The sequence below is a fragment of the Pholcus phalangioides genome, unplaced genomic scaffold (genome assembly GCF_987345545.1).
Source record: "Pholcus phalangioides strain wild (caught in Gottingen) unplaced genomic scaffold, Ppha-v1.0 ptg000017l_1, whole genome shotgun sequence".
In the NCBI taxonomy this organism is placed as follows: Eukaryota; Metazoa; Arthropoda; class Arachnida; order Araneae; family Pholcidae; genus Pholcus; species Pholcus phalangioides.
The window spans coordinates 60,024,876-60,044,509 of record NW_028301610.1 but is presented as its reverse complement, the minus strand read 5'-3'; the positions used below and the strand labels follow the sequence as shown (position 1 = coordinate 60,044,509).

Sequence of the window (19,634 nt, the reverse complement as noted above, 5' to 3'; positions counted from 1 at the left end):
ATTTCTCGCAAAAAAAATAGCCAGGAGAAGGATATTTCATAAAAACACTCCTCTTTTTCCCTGAATAAATATAATTTGTGAATTAATTTACAATTGTAATTGATAAAATTTCAAACATTTGGTTTGTTAGAAAAAAAACAACAGAATACAGCATATAACAGGGGGGCAAGAGCTGTGCTGAAACGGTTCTCTTGCTACATGGTGCGCCAAGGCGCTGAATCCCTTCACATTTGCGTCAATTCTTATTTGTGGTTCACGGAGGTACTGCTAATTCACTGTTGTGCGTCAAGTACCTGGAATTTGGGTAAAAGAAACATGTGAAAATTTTGTTCACGGGATGTGTTCATTCCGAGGAAAGGAAAAAGATACGGGGGAAACCAATATTTTTAACTTCCCACCATGTACCACAATCGCGTTATTTCGTGTTCTTGTAAAGTAGTTCTACTACCTTGAAGTACAAAATCCTGTACTGTTATTGGTATAACCCGCAGGCAATCAGAGTCCTTGAATGAATATGCTAAATTTTCCTATTTCGGAGAGCGTTTTTGGTCCAGCGGGTTATATACTGAAAATAACGGTAATTTCGTGGCTACCAACCTGCATTCAAAGACAGCATATCTTGTAAGGAAATGTACTATGCAGTTGTAATTGTGTTAAGGTGTGGGTGGCCGCAGACACCCATACTTTTGCAGTGTTTTGTTTTTTGTTCTTGTTTTCAGTTAACAACTCTATTGATAATGGAGTTGGTTGGTCCTAACGGCAGGATCATTTACTATTCTTGTGTGACGTCATGACTTGGTCCTGACGACCTTGATCATGACGCCATTGGTCGCTCCCTCCGTTTTTCTATGACATCACCTGAAACCAAAGCCTGGGATTGGTTGGCTCTTTTGGCTGCCGGACCTGTTGTGCCGTTACTGCCATGGTTTTTCTGCTATATAAGAAAGGTGTGCCGCTGCGTCGATGGTTCTCTGTTCATGGGCTGTTGCTGGTTACCTCCACGTTACGAACTGAGACCTTTTTTTAAGGTGAGTGAAGCCTATTTCTAAACCTAGAAGTTTTGTAAGATGGCCGACGAAATAGGAACGTGGCCCGGTGTGTCACAATCTACGGCATAAATTCGCTTTATTTTTCACAAGATTGCACACGCGCCTTTGGTTTGCTCGTTTAAATCACCAAAAATTTTCATCGATTGTTGGGAAAAAACAGGATCTGTACAAACTCCAGCAAAAATATCCATAGTTTTGTCATCCAGCCACTATGCAGTTGTGTGTTTATCGTCGGCGGTTGCCGACCGTGACGATTTCACATCGTGAAAATCCGGATTTGGCAAACGGGGCAGCTCGAGGAAAAAATCTCTACCCATGCAGAACCTATTTTTGGCGCTACTGACCACGTTTTTTTTGGTAGACAAAGCTTTTTTCACCCTTTCAACTCCATTTGGTACACCACCTAAAGCGACGCCCAATATGGCCGCTTGGTCCACTCCTGCATTGGCGGGTGGAGGGGCATGCTCTTAACAATAGTCAAAGGAAGGAGTTTGTGCTATATAGGTCCTATAGGAGCATGCTCATTTTACATAACTTCTGTGAAATACCTATTATATATAAATGTCCTACCTTTCCAAAACATGTTGGAGAGAATGAAATGTTTGCACCCTCTCATTTTTTGTGCTCCCTCTCGTGCATTGTTGGGATGGTACATTACTCCCTCAGGTATTGCTGGGATGTTGCTTAACATTGTATCACCAACAGAACTATCAATTATGTGCGATGAATGGGTTGCACTACAATTCAAAGAATTAAAAGAAGTAATAATCAGTTCAGAGAATAGATAGTTTAATATTGGGCAGATATATTCAAACTTTGTAAGCTTGAAAGCAGCAGCCCAAAATTCAAAATTTTTCCAGTTTTGGTGAAGGTGTTTTATCTTTAGCCAGTGGCTTCGGAGCCGGGGGGGGGGGGGGGTGCTGTGGGTGCTCGAGCACCCACACTCTCTTGTAGAACGGGGCAGAGCACCCACAGAATTGATTCAGGAATAAAAACCTCCTATATAGATTTCTGATTTTTTCCCCGTAAATATCGAACACGAAGAAAAAAAAAAATTAAAGGAAAAACTGCCTGTTTTTCCTCTCTATAAGTCTTGAATCTTGCTGAAGTCCCCGCTGCCATCACAATTGATAGAGCCTTTAGGCGCTGATACAGCAAACATTTTACTGCAGTGTTTTCGCCCCCCCCCCCCCCCCCCCCCGCTTTCTGACATTTCTGCTTGTGCCTCTTTTCCCTGTTTTGCCTAAGGGATGGAGGGTATCCAGATACATATGTTTTGGTGTGGCGTCAGAACCCGGGGGTGCTGCTGCTGCTGCTTCTTGAGCACCCACAGTGTTTTGCTGTAAACAAAAACCTAACAAAGAATGAAAAATCTTTTTTCTTCATCCTATACCTTTTGTTCTGTCCTGTTGCTCTACTTATCCAGTGGTTATTCCCACAGCTTCATTCACCTACAATGGATATTTTTGGAACCCACACACGCTTTTTTTTACGATTCTGTCCACGCAGGCAGGGGCGCAACTAGGGGGGAAGCAGGCGGGTCTGGTGCCCTGGGTGCTGAACCAGGAGGTTCGCCGAATTCATTCTTTAAGTGCTTCCTCTTCATGCAAGTGTAACGTTACCAAATTGGGCCCCGTGGAAATCGTCTTTATTCTAGTCATTGTTTTACCTTTGTCTCCGGGATCGACCGGTAGGATCGTGTGTCCGCCGATCGGTCTCCAATTTGTTATGTTTGGATGTCGGATTTAATATTATAATGTTTACAGTATTTCCTTTTCTCATGAAGTTATGTAAATCAGATACAAGCTAATACCGCACCTTCTATGTTGTGATTGGTTCTTCAGTAAGGCATTGTGGGAATGCTGCTATATAAAAGCCAGCTAGAGATGTGCTGACTCACTACCTACTTACTGACTACCTCTCTACCTACCTACTTCCTCACCTACGACTAACGACCGACTTAATCAGTAAGGCGTCACGCCCTGTCATGGTGTGAGCCAGATCGTCTCATAAGTAACGATGAAGTTACAATAGTAGAAGTGTGCCTTGGCACTTATCTCGTCTCATCGCACGTAAGGTTTCAATGTCGTCGTGATCCAGTGATCGGTTAGTGGCCAGACCGGCCACCCGTGGACTTTCATCTCCAGTTCCATGTGCAGTGGCTGAGCTTTCATCTCAACGTGTGTTTACACCAAAGTCGTCTGAAGCTGGTGACGACGAGTCTTTGGCTGTGTGGCAGACACCTGGGAGTATCTACCGGACGATGTGATAAGACGTGAAAACCTGGACAACGGCGGTGAGATCGATTCATATTTTTGTTTCATTGTGACAGTGAGAGAAAAGACTAACTGTGATAATTGTGATAAAACGTTAATTAATAGTTTAACATATAAAAGGGCCTGTGATAATAGTGATTACGCTGATTAATGGTTTAACAATATAATTGAATAAATGTTATAGTTCTATCTAAACTTTGTCTATTCCATTGTTGTCATCCACTCAATGTTTACTGGGGGAAAAAATATTAAGAACCGGGAGGTAACGATCAAGAACGTTGCAAGGGATGCAAAAATTCCCGCTTGTCCCGCGTGACAAAGTATCTAGTTGGGGCCCTGCACGCGGGCGTCCTTCCATTATCTTAGGGTAAAAGTATTTTACAATAAATGAAATTCTGCATTGATGGGGTGATGCAGACACACATTTCATTTGAATAAATGAATGCCTTCAAAGATTTCTTAAGGAAAATTTGTCTCCTTGTTTATGACTGATACCAGCAGACATATGCGTACTCAAAGGGGGGGGGGGTTCTAACCCTCCCCCCCTGAGCTAAGATTATAGTGTTATTTTACAGCAAAAAAACTTAACCCCCCCCCCCCCTGAAGGAAAAAAAATCTGAACCCCCCCCCCCACCTTGAGAAAATTCAGCGTACGCCTATGCCGGCAGATATGGGATAATTTGCTTACAAGTCTTCACAGTGGTGCAATTGTGCTTGCATTTATTTCCTTTTATTTCCTTAAACCAGCGGTTCTCAACCGGTGCTCCGCGAAGTCCTTGGGGCTCTATGTACACTTCGGGAAGGGCTCCGCAGTCACTCGAAGAAAATAAAATAAATTAGTAAATGATAAATAAATAAAAGAGACGAATCTACAGAGCTCCTTCATAGAAATTATATATTAAAAAGGGCTGCACGAGTAGATAAAGATTAAGATCCGCTGCTTTAGACTGCTCATCAAGGTAAGTTCTCTGAGTTCTTGATGTTTGAGTTTGGACCTTCTTTCATTTGAAGCAGCTAGGTTAGCAATAGTTCCACTTATACAATATCAAGTGGTTCTCAAGTGTTTGCCAACCACGGCTCCCTCGTGCATGGCTCCTCCAGGATGTGGAGGCCATGAGATTGCGAGGGCTCAAAAGATGCCAGGCTAATGGTATCTTTTGCGGGGGGCCGCAACCTGACATTCACGGACCCCTTTATAATGAATTTATAGCGTGAAAAACAAAAAATGACGAGAATCGTCCCATCGTTTCTCCTCCGCCTTTTAGAAGTTATGAAAGAAATCAATTTAGAGCATGGAACAGGTACGCATCAATATTGCAAAGTCACAGTGAACCCACTAGGAACCGTGCACTTTTTAGAACCACTGATATCTAAATTTGTTTATGTAAAAAAACTTTGTTACATTAATGTATAGCAAAAGACTATATTGGGCAGGAGCAACTCATTAACAGGGTTACAGTCCGGGGCCCCGGGGCGATTCTCTTATAATTTTTTGGTTTGCACATTGTAAATTAACTATAGAAGGGTACATGAAAAGTTTAGTCTGAGGCTCTGCTGCGGGAGGATACAAGGAATATCTTCCGAAAAATCTTTCGGTACTAACCTTAAAATTAAGCATTTTAAGATGAAAGAATTTAATTAAAATATCATATATATATATATATATATATATATATATATATATATATATATATATATATATATATATATATATATATTATATATATATATATATATTATATTATATATATATATATTATATTATATATATATATATATATTATATTATATATATATATATATATTATATTATATATATATATTATATATATATATATATATATATATATATTATATTATATATATATAATATATATATATATTATATTATATATATATATATTATATATATATATATAGAGGTACTTTCTGTATATACCAATATGATATTTTAATTAAATTTTCTTAAATATTTTCAATTTTTATCAGTTATCTATTTCTGATCACATGGAGGCCCAGTCTTCATTCCTTCCTGCGCACTCTTCTGGAGCTATGGTTCCATTTGGAGCAATATTTTTGTTTGGAAATCAAACAGTGCCGAGTACAGCCACGGTTCCTACTTGAAAGGGGTGTGCCACGAGATCGGCCAAGACAGGGTGCCGCTGTATACAGTATTTCCAAGGTAGAATTGGCGGCTTGTGGTGGGAAATTTGGGGGGGGGAAAAGTGCCAAAACAAATTTTCATTCTTGGTAGGAGCCCTGTTAGCTCCCCATCAGTTGGGGGTATGATTTTTAGATCTTTGTTTAAAGGTAGCCCTGCGCATGATCACATGGGCTCGAACATTTTTTATTTCGGTTCTTCCGAAGGATTTCAGGAGGGTCAGTGATCTTGGATGAGGAAACGATTCACTTTTTATTCTTTTATTATATACCGAATATTATTCCTTAAAGGGGTATGCATCTGTGACCATCACATGGGTTCCGCGTGACAGAAGGAAGACCCCTTTCTCAAACCGATAGAAATCTCGTTGTTTTTTCATTTTCCATTTTGTTGAAGCAGACCAGACCTAGCAGTTGCAAAAGGTGCGTTACCACCTGTTTGTAAAATTAGGGGGGGGGGGCGCAATTTTCGTAAAAGAAATCCTTTTCTTCTGAAATGGGAAACATGATTTTTTTTTCCCTCCTGAAACTTACTTTTCATGGGAGAAGAAACAGCTTCCAGTTTCAAACCCTGATAATATCAAAAAGTGCTCCTTTCTATTACAATTAGTGAAGGAAGAGCATATGCAAAGACGGGGGGGGGGGTCTTTCAGTTTGACCAACATCCCCTTGGGTGCGGAAGTAGCAGTGGATATATTTGTGTGGGATAAATGGTACGTCGGTATTAGGGGGGGGGGTAACTCTAAGGAAGCAAAGAAAATTTTGAAACCATTGATATTGCTCTTTCTTTTTTTTCCGAAATTCTTTTATTTTACGCAGAACAATTAGCTCTTCTGCAGAACAGTTTGGGAGAAATTTAAGAAAAAGTGCAAAAAAAAAACCACTATTACATGTATGGGGATTTTTACCACAGAACATTTCCAGTCAGCTGAGGGTTCGTCGCAGAACAATGCTAAACATTCTGCTTTGGGGCTCCTACGGATTTATGGACAGCCCTGCAGGATTCATAGTGTCAATTACCTCCAGCACTACTTCAGACATTAGTCGAGTCCATGCCACGTCGTGTTGCGGCACTTCTGCGTGCTCGCGGAGGCCCTACACGATATTAGGCAGGTGTACTAGTTTTTTTTGGCTCTTCAGTGTACTTGACATCCTACTCAGTTTGGTGATTTTTTGACGAATAGTATGACTAATTTAGAAAAATGTGCGAAGTGGCCTATTTTATTGAGGGCTGGGGTCTGGAGGGGGGCATGTATACCTAATTTAGGCCTATTTGGAATATTTTAAATTAACCAAAAAATTGCATTTATATAGTTCTTCTGTACATTTAAAATATTGGTAGATAACTGTTAAATAAATAAATTTAGGCTTCATAAAATTACAATGAGGGATAAAGTTTACTCTCATGACAGCAGATTTAATGTTTGTTAATAATCTGTGCTTTCAATAATCTGGATAATATTAGAATAGTGTTGAAATTTGTGCAATGCTATTTAAAATATCATTTTTAATATTTATGTAATTTCATTTAAAGTATCTGTTTTTTACAGGTTAAAGCAATATCCTTTTCTGCCAATGGCAATTATTTTGTTACTGTTGGAAATAGACACGTTAAATTTTGGTATCTCGAATGCTCACGTAATGCCAAAGTAAGTTATATTTGGTTTCTGACGTATCTTTGTTTGATTTTTTTTTAAAGTGATTCGAACTAATAATTTTTATAAAAAATATGTATGTGTAAATATTCTCTTAGGCTTTTATGGTCAGCGTTCAATGACATGTATTCAACTTCTAGACCATTATGTCATGATTTAGATAGTTTCCATCCTGTTGTTTGTCCATATCTGTAGTAGACATCTTCAGAGATTTACTAACAAGACTAGTACAGAATTGTTACTTATATACATGCCTGAGGAATATATTAGACTTTTGTGGCTATCATTAGCACTACGATGAAATGATTTCTGTCTCTTTGGTTTTCAAAAATAATTGAATAAATTCAATGAGCATAATTTCATTGCAGTTACTATTGCACTTGAACTGTTATGCTTGTCACTCATGCGGGTGAAACAATTATTTCATTCCCTCACCCATGACAACAAGAGCTCAAAATCTTTATCATACTACTAATATTCATCCTTAATGCATCCACCTAATTCATATTAATGATTTTGTTGCTTGATTTTATCTAATACAAGTACAGATATTTTAGAAGGGTAATCTAAAATTTTAATAACTTTATCAATGAGGAAAGATGTAATAATGAGTCCTTTTCTATAATGAAAATGCATGAGCTGATTCTTGATAAATGTCATTTTATTTTTGCGGTATGGAAATGAACATTTATTGAGCTTGATCAGTAAAATCAACATCAAGTAACAAAAAGCATTTGTCATCAGGGTTGGTAAAAAAACCGGTCTTTGGTTTAAACCAGTTTTTTTTTTTTTTTAAATAGAAAAACATTAAAAACAATAAAATTTCTGAAAAATCATTCAAACTTTTAATAATTAATTAAAATAAAATGTTTGTTTATGTAATTAACCCTGTATAAATATTTCTTACATTTTAACAAAAACCAACTTTTGCAATTTAATTATTTTTTGCTTAACTCAATGCATTACTTTGTGTTTGAAAAAATTCTTTTAATGATATTATTAATCATATAATATGTAGGATTTTTATTTTTAGTTATTTTTATTGTCGTTAGATGGTGCTGTGGCACGCAAGTGAATAAGTAGTATTGTAAAGATTAGTTTTGGCAATAGTGAGTTTGCCGGGAGTAGTCGGCGGGAAAGGCTGAGTTTTTTTTTGTATGTCTGTGTATGATCATCCTGTATGTTTTGTGCGCATAATAAATGTTTAGAAAATGGAGGCTGTGTGCTTTTCTCTGTGAAGAGCCCACAGAGAAATTGGGGGCCCGTCCGGGATCGATGTGAATTCATCGGATTTGGATGTGAGGGCGAATCGTCTTGATTCGAGTTTCCTCTTCAAGTCGCGCTGATTCAAGTGAGCCATCCAAGCTCGGAGGTTCGATGATCGCAAGGAGGTTTTGTCTATGTTGGAGCCGACTCAATTTCAATTTGTCGTATTTTGATGTGATGACGAGTCGTCTTGATTCTAGTTTCGTTGGCGGAGCGTGCTGATTCAAGTAAGCCACCCAGGTTCGACGGTTGCAGAAAGTTTTCGTCTAAGAGGGAGTCAGCTCGACTCAAGAATTCACGATCAGTTTCGCCTTCGTAAGACTATCCTAAAAATTTCGCGACCGGTTTCATGTTCACGAGACTGTGCTGAAGATTTCGCGATTGATTTCATGTTCGCGAGACTGTTGAGGATTTCGCGATCAGTTTCGTCTTCACAAGACTGTGCTGGAGATTTCAAGATCGGTTTCGTCTTCGCCGTGGGTCGCCAAGACTCGAAAAGTATTACGGACACATTTATCATTCCACATTTGTGGATCGCGATAAGTGTTTCGTGCCCGTGAAAAAAAAAAAAGTGTTTCTGACCGAAAGTACATTGCAGTGTCATTTACGTCCTTTTACACGAGGTCGCCATGTCTTATTTGGCACAGGGCATCAAAGAGGACTTGAAGGTGCTCGCGAGTGAATTAGGGTTGGACACCCCCCCCCCCCCACCTAATTTCAAAATCATAGATCTCAAGAACGCTATTCTGAAAAGCGAAGAATATGACGAGGAGTTTTGCAAAGAGTTGTTAAAAACTATCGTAGGTTATAGAAAAGTAGAGCAGCGGAGGAGAGACACAATAGAAGAGCAGCGGAGGAAAGACGCAATGGAAGAGCAGCGGAGGAAAGACGCAATGGAAGAGCAGCGGAAGAGAGACACAATGGAATAGCAGCAGAGGAAATATGAAATCGAGGAGCAACGGAGAAAAGATGAAATCGAGGAGCAACGGAGAAAAGATGAAATCGAGGAGCAATGCAGGAGAGACGCAATGAAAGAACAATGTATGAGACTGGAAATAGAGAAACTGAAAATCGAGGTTGAATCCCGATCAAGGGGAAAGACTCAGTTTGAAAACACTAAGTCCAGGCAGAGAGTTCCAAAACCTGATGCAAAGATTTGATATGAGCGACGATATAACTCTCTACCTTGTGCTCTTTGAGCGGCAAGCTCGCCGGGTATCACTACCAAAGGAGGAATGGGTCACTCATCTTCTAGGACTATTACCTCATGAAATAAACCAACTGATTGCACGAGAGCCCGAAGAGAATGTGGAGAATTACGACCTTGTAAAAGAACTGTTGATGAAAAGATTCAAATTGACGGCGGAAAAGTTTCGTCAGCTGTTTGTCTCGCATCAGAAGAAGCAGACCAGTACTTGGCGAGATTTTCATCACAAATTATGTGCATATTTTGATGGCTGGACGTCCGCTTTAAAAGTAACAACATTCGATCAGTTAAGAGATTTGATCATCACGGATGAAATTAAAAAGCGAAGCCCAGTTGATTTCCCGAGATTATCATTTAGACAAATGGAGTAATTTTGTGTCTCCTACCGAACTGTCAGAAAAGCTTGATGATTACAAAAGTGTTAAGAGACCTGTCAAAACATCGCATGCTGGTGAGTGGGAACGACAAAAATTCCCGAAACCAACATTCCAAAATTTCCAGGATAAGTTCTGCAAAATCAAGGATGGTAAGAATAAAGCAGGAGAGGGATGGAAGTCTGGAAATAGACAAGCCGAGAAGAACGAAAGTCAGATGAGATGTTTTGGGTGTGGTAACATGGGCCACTTGAAGTTCCAGTGTCCCGAATTATTCAAGAAGACAAATTACTCAACATCGTTCAACAAGGACAGCGAGAGGCAGAAAACGTCAGATACTCATATTACCGAACACAGTGACAGTACCGAAGTTGGAGAGGTTCCTACTAAACAGATGAAATTCAAAAATTTGACAGTTTGTGCACTTGTCGACACGGGCAGTGCAGTCTGCTGTTGCGTGAGGATGTATACAGACAAGCTGTTGGCGTTCCAGAATTGACGCTAAAGCCCATACTACTATCTGGAATTGGGGCGGGACAGGTGTGGACTAAAGGATCCTTTGAACACGAAGTTGAGTTCGACGGAAATAGCTTCACCCTTACGTGGCATGTTGTACCCACAACACAACTGAACTTTCAAGCAGTGATTGGAGCTGGAATCCGAAAACAGGCTTCATTGCACTTAGACGAAAGTGAAGTCACTTTTCGTAAAGAGGAGAGAGGATATTGGCTCATGCAGATATCTGAATTGGATCAAGACCAACTTGAACTGGGTCACATTTGTGATAGATAAGTGAGAGAGAAGCTAAGTAAGACAGTTTTTTTCTTACAGGCCGGAAAAGACTGAAAAAAAAAATGTCTCTATGAGAATTATTCCAATGATGAAACACCTGTATATCAGAGAGCTCGACGCCTATCATTTTTTGAGAGACAAGCAGCGAACAAGCACATCCATGAATGGCTGGAAGAAGGAATTATCAGACCAAGTTCTTCTGACTATGCCAGCCCAGTGGTATTGGTGAAGAAAAAGGACAACACAACTAGGTTATGTGTTGATTACAGAAAATTGAACAGGAAGCTCGTCAAAGACAGGTTTCCTTTGCCGTTGATAGATGCTTTAGATAAGTTGCAGGGGGCAAAGTTGTACACCACACTAGATCTTAAAAACGGGTTTTTCCACGTAGATGTTGATGAAGACTGCAGAAAGTACACTTCCTTCATGGTTCCCGATGGTCAGTTTGAGTTTAATAAGGTCCCATTCGTGTTAAGCACCAGCCCAAGTGTCTTTCAGCGGTATGTTTTCAGCATTTTCAGGGACCTCATGAACAAAGGTTTTGTTAGTATTTATATAGATGACTTGATCATCCCCGCGGCTGATGAAAGGGATGGCTTGGATATGTGAGAAACTGTTCTAAGAGTGGCGTCAAAATATGGCCTCGAGATCAAATTTAAAAAAATGTCAATTTTTGAAACGACAGGTAGAGTTCCTTGGCCATATTGTAGAAAATGGGTCGATACGCCCGTCTACGGAAAAGACACTAGCAGTGAAAAAATTACCTGTCCCAATGAGCATGAAGCAAACACAGAGTTTTTTAGGACTTGCGGGATATTTCAGAAAGTTTATCCGAGGATACGCCAAGATCGCCAAACCACTAAGTGATTTGTTGAGAAAAGACCATACATTTGATTATGGTCCCGAACAAGAAGAAGCATTCAAGAAGCTCAAAACATTACTAACCGAAAGTCCAGTGCTAAGTATTTTTCAACAAGGGCGGAGAATAGAGTTGCATACAGATGCCAGCAAACATGGTTACGGTGCAGTATTACTACAAGAAGCTGATGACGGAAGCTTACATCCAGGTTACTACATGTCGAAAAAAAACAAGTCCCGCTGAGGAGAAGTACAGTAGCTATGCGTTAGAAATACTAGCAATTATCGAAGCCTTGAAGAAATTCCGAGTATATCTGTTGGGTACTAGATTCAAAATTGTCACGGACTGTTCAGCATTTCAGAAGACCATGGACCTTCTTCTGGAAGAATTTGACTATGAAATCACTCATAGACCCTGTCAGAGGATGCAGCATGTCGACGCCTTAAGTAGACACCCAGTCATGATAGTTGGGAATGACACCTTGACGGCGAAACTGAAGAATACCCAATTAGAAGATGAACAAATTTGTGCCCTTAGAACATTGCTTATTGACAATGAATCTGAAGAATACTTTGTAAAGAACGACATTCTGTACAAATTTATGAATGGTCGTGAACTCATTGTTGTTCCAAAAGACATGCAGATGGAGCTGAGAAAATTAGCCCATGAAAAAGGTCACTTTTCCACATCTAAGACGGAAAAGGTTGTCAAGCAAGAGTTCCATATTCCTAACTTGAGCAGGCTGACGGAAAGAGTTATTCTCAGTTGTGTGCCATGCATATTGGCAAACAAAAAATGTGGGAAAAAGGAAGGGTTTTTGAACCCAATTCCAAAAGCAGATGTACCACTAGGAACTTATCACGTTGATTTCATAGGTCCCTTACCTTCAACGAATAAGAATTACCAGCATATACTAACTGTTGTAGATGCATTCACGAAATTCACCTGGTTGTATCCGGTTAAGTCTACGTCAGCAGAGGACACCTTAGAGAAGTTGAAGCTTCAGCAGAAGACATTTGGGAGTCTGTACCGGATTATAACTGACAGAGGCTCAGCATTCATTTCGAAAGCTTTCAGTGATTATTGTGCTGAAGAGGGCATCATGCATTTGCAGAGTGTCACAGGTGTTCCTCGTGGGAACGGACAGGTCGAAAGAATCCACTGTACTCTAATACCAGTCCTAACCAAGTTGACTCTCGACGATGCAACAAAGTGGTTCAAGCACATTGATAAGTTTCAGAGGGTCTTGAACAGCACGACTAGTCGAAGTACGAAATACACGCCATTTGAACTTTTAACTGGTGTGAAAATGAGAAATAAAGAAGACATTGTACTAAGATATCTCCTGGTGGAGGAGGCAGTAGATGAATGCCATGATCAAAGAAATGTCATTAGAGAAGAGGCGAAGAAGAACATCCACAAGATTCAGTCTGAAAATATGCGTACTTACAACAAAAAGAGAAAAAAGGCACCCAAATACCAAGTTGGTGACCTGGTGGCTATACAAAGGACTCAGTTCGGCCCCGGACTGAAGTTGAGACCCAAATTTTTTGGTCCATATGAAGTGACAAAAGGGAATGCTAAGGACAGATATGAGGTCAAGAAAGTTGGAATCATTCAGGTCCTATCACCACTACTACCGCAGCTGATCTCATGAAATGTTATTAGGAATGTATATGAATACTGTGTTTTGAATTTTTATGCTGATACAAATTTTATGTTCAATTTTTCATGCTTATACGAATATCGTGTTTACGTAAAATGTCACTGAGGTCAGTGAGCCGCAGGATGGCAGAGCTGTAGGATTTATGTTTTTAGTTATTTTTGTTGTCGTTAGATGGTGCTGCAGCACACAAGTGAATAAGTAGTATTGTAAAGATTAGTTTTGGCAACAGTGAGTTTGCCGGGAGAAGTCGGCGGGAAATGCCGTGTTTTTTTTGTTGTATGTCTGTGTATGATCGTTTTGTGTGCGTAATAAATGTTCAGAAAATGGAGGCTGCGTGTTTTTCTCTGTGAAGAGCCCACATAATATAAAGATGTTTTCTCCAGTTACTTTAAGTATGCTTAATTAGGAAGCTATTTTGCAAAAACAACAATAAAAATTAGGTGTATTTAATGAAGTATAAATAATGCAGATTAATTAGCAATGATTTACGATATACAAGGTGATTATAACTAAGGTTCTGATTTCAAAACATTGTAAAAAAGAAGAACGATTGTCAGAATGACTTGAAAATTGACATGAATATTCCTGAAAAAATGCAATTTTATTTGGTAAAGGGGAAAAAAATACTTAAAACTATAAAATTAATGACATCATCTAACACATGGGAAATTTGCTCACAGAATGGAAATGATAGCCAGTCATGGCAAAATGATAATTTAATTATAGCATTGCGCGATTTCATAATTCATGGAACATCACAAAAAAAAAACTAAGTAATTGAACAAATAACTACAACTTACTCAAGAAATGTTAAATATGTTGTCCACTGTGTTCTGGCTATGAGGTGAAAGCACAAAAATTATTGTTCGACAACAGATCAGAGTATGTCATGGCCATGATGTGGATGCGCTTGCAATTCACCTTTATTAAACCAAACGTGACCCACGTTAATATTCCTGAGGAACGTCTAACATATAGGGGATGTGCTGAAGATTGCAATTCACCAAAGTTTGCAATCTGACCACTGTTCATAACATTTTGAGGTATCCCCCACAGCCAGAAGTTGCAAGGGTCAAGTTACATCCTGCTATTGTCAATGTGCATCTTGATAGAAGTTGTTCTATCCACACACTGATGCTGTGGAAGTGCCGAAATGATGTGGTTGCACAAAATAGATTATACTGCTGGACAAGTACAGCATCATCTACTTGCACATTTTGCACTTTTTTTCTTTTTTGAAAGAAACTTCCATTGCTGCAAATTTCAAACCCTGCAAATTTTCAAGTCATTCTGACCAGTAGTTATTGCATAGTTTTGGAATCAAAACTTTAATTATAATCACTCTGTATATAGAATTATACAGAAAAAATTAAAATAAATTTAAAAAAATTAATAAAATTAAAAAAATTAATAAAATTAAAAAAATTAATAAAATTAAAAAAAATTAATAAAATTAAAAAAATTAATAAAATTAAAAAAATTAATAAAATTAATAAAATTTAAAAAAATTTAAAAAAATTAATAAAATTAAGAAAATTATATAGAAAATATTCACCCTGAATATTTTTTTTAAATCTGTTACTACTATACAGTAGAACCTTGATTAACTTGGCTTAACAGTGAAAGTAAAAAAAAAACCAACTATTGAGTATTAAGACTAGGAGATATACAGTAGGAGATGTGCTACTTCCTATGGAAATGAAAATTTCTGTGAGGTAAAATGTAACTACTAGTACACTAGTCTTTGTCCTTTAGGGACAGCTGGTATCTTTATTGGATTATAGGACCACCTGCCCCTAGCATGATGGTGTCATTACTGTTGCTGCGTCTTTGTGAAGGGAAAAAGAAACCCTGTGAGATAATACACCACTACATTTAGATGTGTGATGCAATCCTTATTCATGAATTTGCTAAAGATATGTAGAGCATCAGAATGTGGCCAAAAGTTAGGAAATGTGGTAAGAATGAGAAATTTTGGCTTCTGTATATCACTTTAAATGACTAAGATACTTTATAAGAAAAAAATATACATTCAAGCCACTTTTATGAGACTTTTTAAAAAAACCACTTATACCACCCATCTTATGTCATTTAAAAATCATCAGAATGTACCCCAAGAATATAAAATGTGGTAAAAATGAAACATTTTGGCTAATAATGAACCAATATGATCTTTATCAAGGATAAAATGATATTTAGGCCACTTTTATTTGGTTTTTGAAAAAAACCAAACTGGTTTTAAACAATCCTGTATGTCATGCTGTAAAAAGCCAACTATAAACATTTTTATGGCAAAGAACATCCCACATGTTGATACATATATATTTAATTTGCATATCAGTATGATCCTGTCTGAAAAAGTTGTAAATTTTAAATGTCATGTCAAGCTCAGGAACCTGCTTGTATGACTGTTTTGGTTAAGCTCAGGGCTCTGCAGAAAAAAACTTTCATTAAACAGGGTTCGCACATCCTTACAAACTCCTTGAAAACTCCTAACTTTTCATTTCACTCTGGAAGGGCCCTTATAACTCCTTACGTTTTGCAGCCACTCCTGAAAAAGTCCTTATTTTTTTTCTCTGAAGGGATGATCTTTCTTAGAATAGGCATTGCCTAGAAAAATAAGAGGAAGCTTCCCCCGAATATAAAGAGGAAGAAAAGAGAAAAAAAACACTCTCTCCCTTTGTAATAGGAAATGTGAAAGCAGGGGATGGGATTAGGACATCCAATGGTTGTGCATACCTGCCAACTGTTACGATTTTGTCGTATTTAGTAAATTAATACAATTATACGCTTTTGCTTCTAAAAATATGATTTTTTACCGAATCGCTAGTTGTGACGTGTTTTCCTGCCTATGTCGCAAACTGGTCAGTGTTGGAAATCGATGGTCCGTAGAACATCACTCCGCTGAACCAGTAGCCGAAAATTCCCCCATGCCCAGCGATGAGAAAGTTTTTTTAAAAGTTTTTACTTAAGCGGCGAAACGATGTCTCGAACCTCCTACATTACGCAGTATACTTAGTGCAGACCTCGCAGCTTTCCTATTTTTCCTACTTCCGCCGCAATCGTCTTTTTTTTTTACCGCAATTCTCTCCTACTATTCCTGTTTTATCTCTCCTTCCCTTTTGCTTACAACCAATATCTCACTACGAAAATTCCGAAAAACCGCAGAATGTCACTGCTTTCCGCTGTTTTTCTGACGTGTTTTATGTGTTTTATTCACATTACAACTTGCTGAAAAAGAAGAGAGGAAAAAAAATTTCAGTTCCACTGGAGTAAGGGACGACGACAAGCCTATCTTTTCGCCGCTGCGCCTTAAAGTGCTAAAAACTGAAGTCCAGTAGGGAAAGCGAATCTGTTTCACAGATTGGTTGCCGTAAATAAAAAGGCAAAAAAAAGGAAAGAGGAACAGGCTCTATCCACACACAAGAGATTCCATGAGAGAGACAATGGGTTTATTTCTCCTGGGATCCCGTAACGAGTGTTCATCCCTGAAGCTAGGTTTTCCTAGGAGTAGGCTTTTTGCGCCGCGTGAACCTAACTGGATCATTTCGTGTCGGCAGAAATGAGTTACATAATGACGTTACGCATTTGCGTTTTCCAAGCGTGGCGCATCAGCGCAGGACGGCTATATAGTATATGACCCTGGCGTCATCTACTCTATCGACTGCATGCTCCGGTTTAAAGGGAAGAGAAGATGCTGAAGCGCACGGCACACAACGCTTAACTCCTCCAGAAGCAGTCTGCTAATCACGCCCGACGTAAAGCGCTGTTGTGAGCCGTATTGCGCTCTGTAGGAAAACAGTCATACTGCTTTTCATATTGATGAATAGACGGCGTGTCGCGCTGGGTGATTCACGTTGCGCGCGGCATAGAAAACCTGCTAGTAAAACCCGGCTTTTAAAAGTGACAGCCCGAGCCAAGTCTGGTTTTACAGGAGGGGGGGGGAGACGAGCCGGTCAGCCGCTATAGCTGAACCCACTTTTTTTTAACCTTCAGAAAACTTTCGGGTATCTTTATGTTAGGGGTCATTCAAGTATTATGTAAGCATGGATGGGGGATTTTCGATTTGCTGACTTGATGACGTGGAGGGGGTGGGGGTGTTGGATGATTCTTACGTCATCAACCACCCTTTATAAAAAAATATGAAATATTCTTAATGGCGTCTTACTCGGTGCGCGAAAAACGAGTAAAACTTTTCACTAGTTTGTGGGCACCTGAACTAACATTCTCCCTATTGAGTCCCCTACAGAGCCACTCTAGTGATCTTCAAATACTTAGCGGATCCAAATGCTCTGGAGCTGTGCAGCGCGTCATATAATTGATCCGTGATTATGTCGCAGATCACTTAAGTAATCTGGGAATGTGCCGCGGATAACTTGAGTGATGTATTTAGAACCTCACTCGTGGCAGCACCAATGCTCTAAAACTTTGTCACATGTCACTCAAGGGATCGCTTAATGTGCCACAGATCGCTTAAATGGTCTGGAATTGTGCCACGAGTCACTTAAGCGATCTGTAAATGTGTCACTTGGTTCATTGTTGCAAAAATAGATTTAGGGACAGGCCACATCATAACGTCAGGGCCACATTTGGTCTGCACAAGCCAAATGTTTAGGCCAAGGTTTTAGGATCAAAGGCTTAGAGGGATAGGGTCCCAATGAATTTCTTGAGCAATTTTGGGTTCTTAGCCTTCAAATAGCATTGAAATTAACAAAACTTGATTATAATAACATATAAAGCTATTTTGTTTCGAAATTGTAAAAAATATTTTTTACAATTCTTTTAAAAAATATTTTGTGGATTAAAAAAATAAATTTTTGATCATCTGGGGGGAAGCCCCCCAATCCAGATTCAGATTCCACCAATAAGCGTTAGGAGGAAGGGGGCAGAGCACTGACGGGGGAGGGTGAGAGTTTTGCTGACTTTTTCTGACAAGAGGGGTGAGTCAAAAATTGCTGAAAATTTGCTTACGTAATACTTGAACAGCCCCTTATTTTAAAACATACATGTGCTCAACACGTGGCCTAAATGTGGCCTGCCTCAAGTGGCGCTGGTACACTTACAGATGAATTAAGTGACTCGTGGCAAATTCTTACTTCAATTGAGCAGCCCGCAGCACATTCCCAGATTGTTTGAGAGTGATTTCCGGGGGGAGGGGTCTTTCTTTCAAACCAAGCACAACTCAGGTCTATTACCATCTATGGGCAATTTGCTATCTAGGGAGTTGTGCTGGAAGTGTGTGTGTGCCTAACAGTCTGAGTGCATATGTAGTGTGTGATTTTTCAGTGCTGCCATAGGAGTTTCAGTGCTTGGATAGGAGGTAGAGAACATCGCTGGGAATCATTATCACATAGGAAAGCAGGGTCGGAAATGCCACCCTTAAGTGATAAAGAGACATAAAGACATAGTAAGGACACAATACAGAAAGCAGTGTAAAGCGCTTTATTACCCAAAAAGGAGTACAATAATAGTTACAAGCATCACAGGAGGTGTTCAAAATTTTGCCCATTGGCATTAATGCATGCATGACATCTACGGCGCATGGATTGCGGAACATTTTCAAAGATACCAGGCATTTTGCAGCAGCGATGGTGATTTGTGCCACCAAATACATGTCTGAATCTACTGGCACTTTGGCGTACTGGCAATGGCCTTCAATGCACCCTAGAAAAAAATCAAGTGGAGATAGACGAGAATAATATATTGGCAGATAATCAGCATGGGTTCAGGAAGGGGAATTCATGTGTAACTAACTTCCTTTGCTTCTATGATCACGTGACGAAGGCTTTGGGTAATGGCAAGAATGTAGATGTTGTTTACCTTTATTTCCATAAGGCATTCGATCGGGTCCAACATGGTAAACTCTTGAAGCTTTTACACAAGATTGGGATAGGGGGCAACTTGCTGAATTGGATAGAATCATGGTTAAGAGATAGGTTGCAACGAGCAGTGCCGTCTTAACGCATGGGCACACCCGGGCACCTCAAGAGAAGAGGGGCCTCACAAAAATGAGATCCTGTTGAAATTTTCTAGAATTTAGAACGTAGGGCCTCGGAAAAAACATTTGGCCCGGGGGCCCATGATGATCTTAAGGCGGCCCTGGCAACGAGATAAGGTAAACGGGGAATTCTCTGGTTGGACAGACGTCACCTCGAGCAAGTGTCCTTGGCCCCATACTTTTTTCACTTTTTATCGATAAACTTGATTAGGGTATCGATGGAATTGCTAGCAAATTCGCAGATGACGTGAAGCTAATGGGGGTAATCACGAATCGAAGCGATAGGGAGTTGCTCCGGAGCAACTTAAACAGGATTGCATCATGGGCAAATG

General features: G+C 39.3%; 1 protein-coding gene across 6 annotated transcripts in view; it reads left to right on the top strand.

Moving 5' to 3' along the window:
- LOC149074195 (mitogen-activated protein kinase-binding protein 1-like) overlaps window positions 1-19,634 on the top strand; it is a 413,671-nt gene that overhangs the window by 100,778 nt on the left and 293,259 nt on the right. For all 6 annotated transcript variants that reach the window (XM_089246846.1, XM_089246851.1, XM_089246852.1 and 3 more), the window contains one exon: window positions 7,036-7,134. In XM_089246846.1, the coding sequence (XP_089102972.1) occupies window positions 7,036-7,134 (99 nt within the window). The remainder of the gene's footprint in view (window positions 1-7,035; window positions 7,135-19,634) is intronic.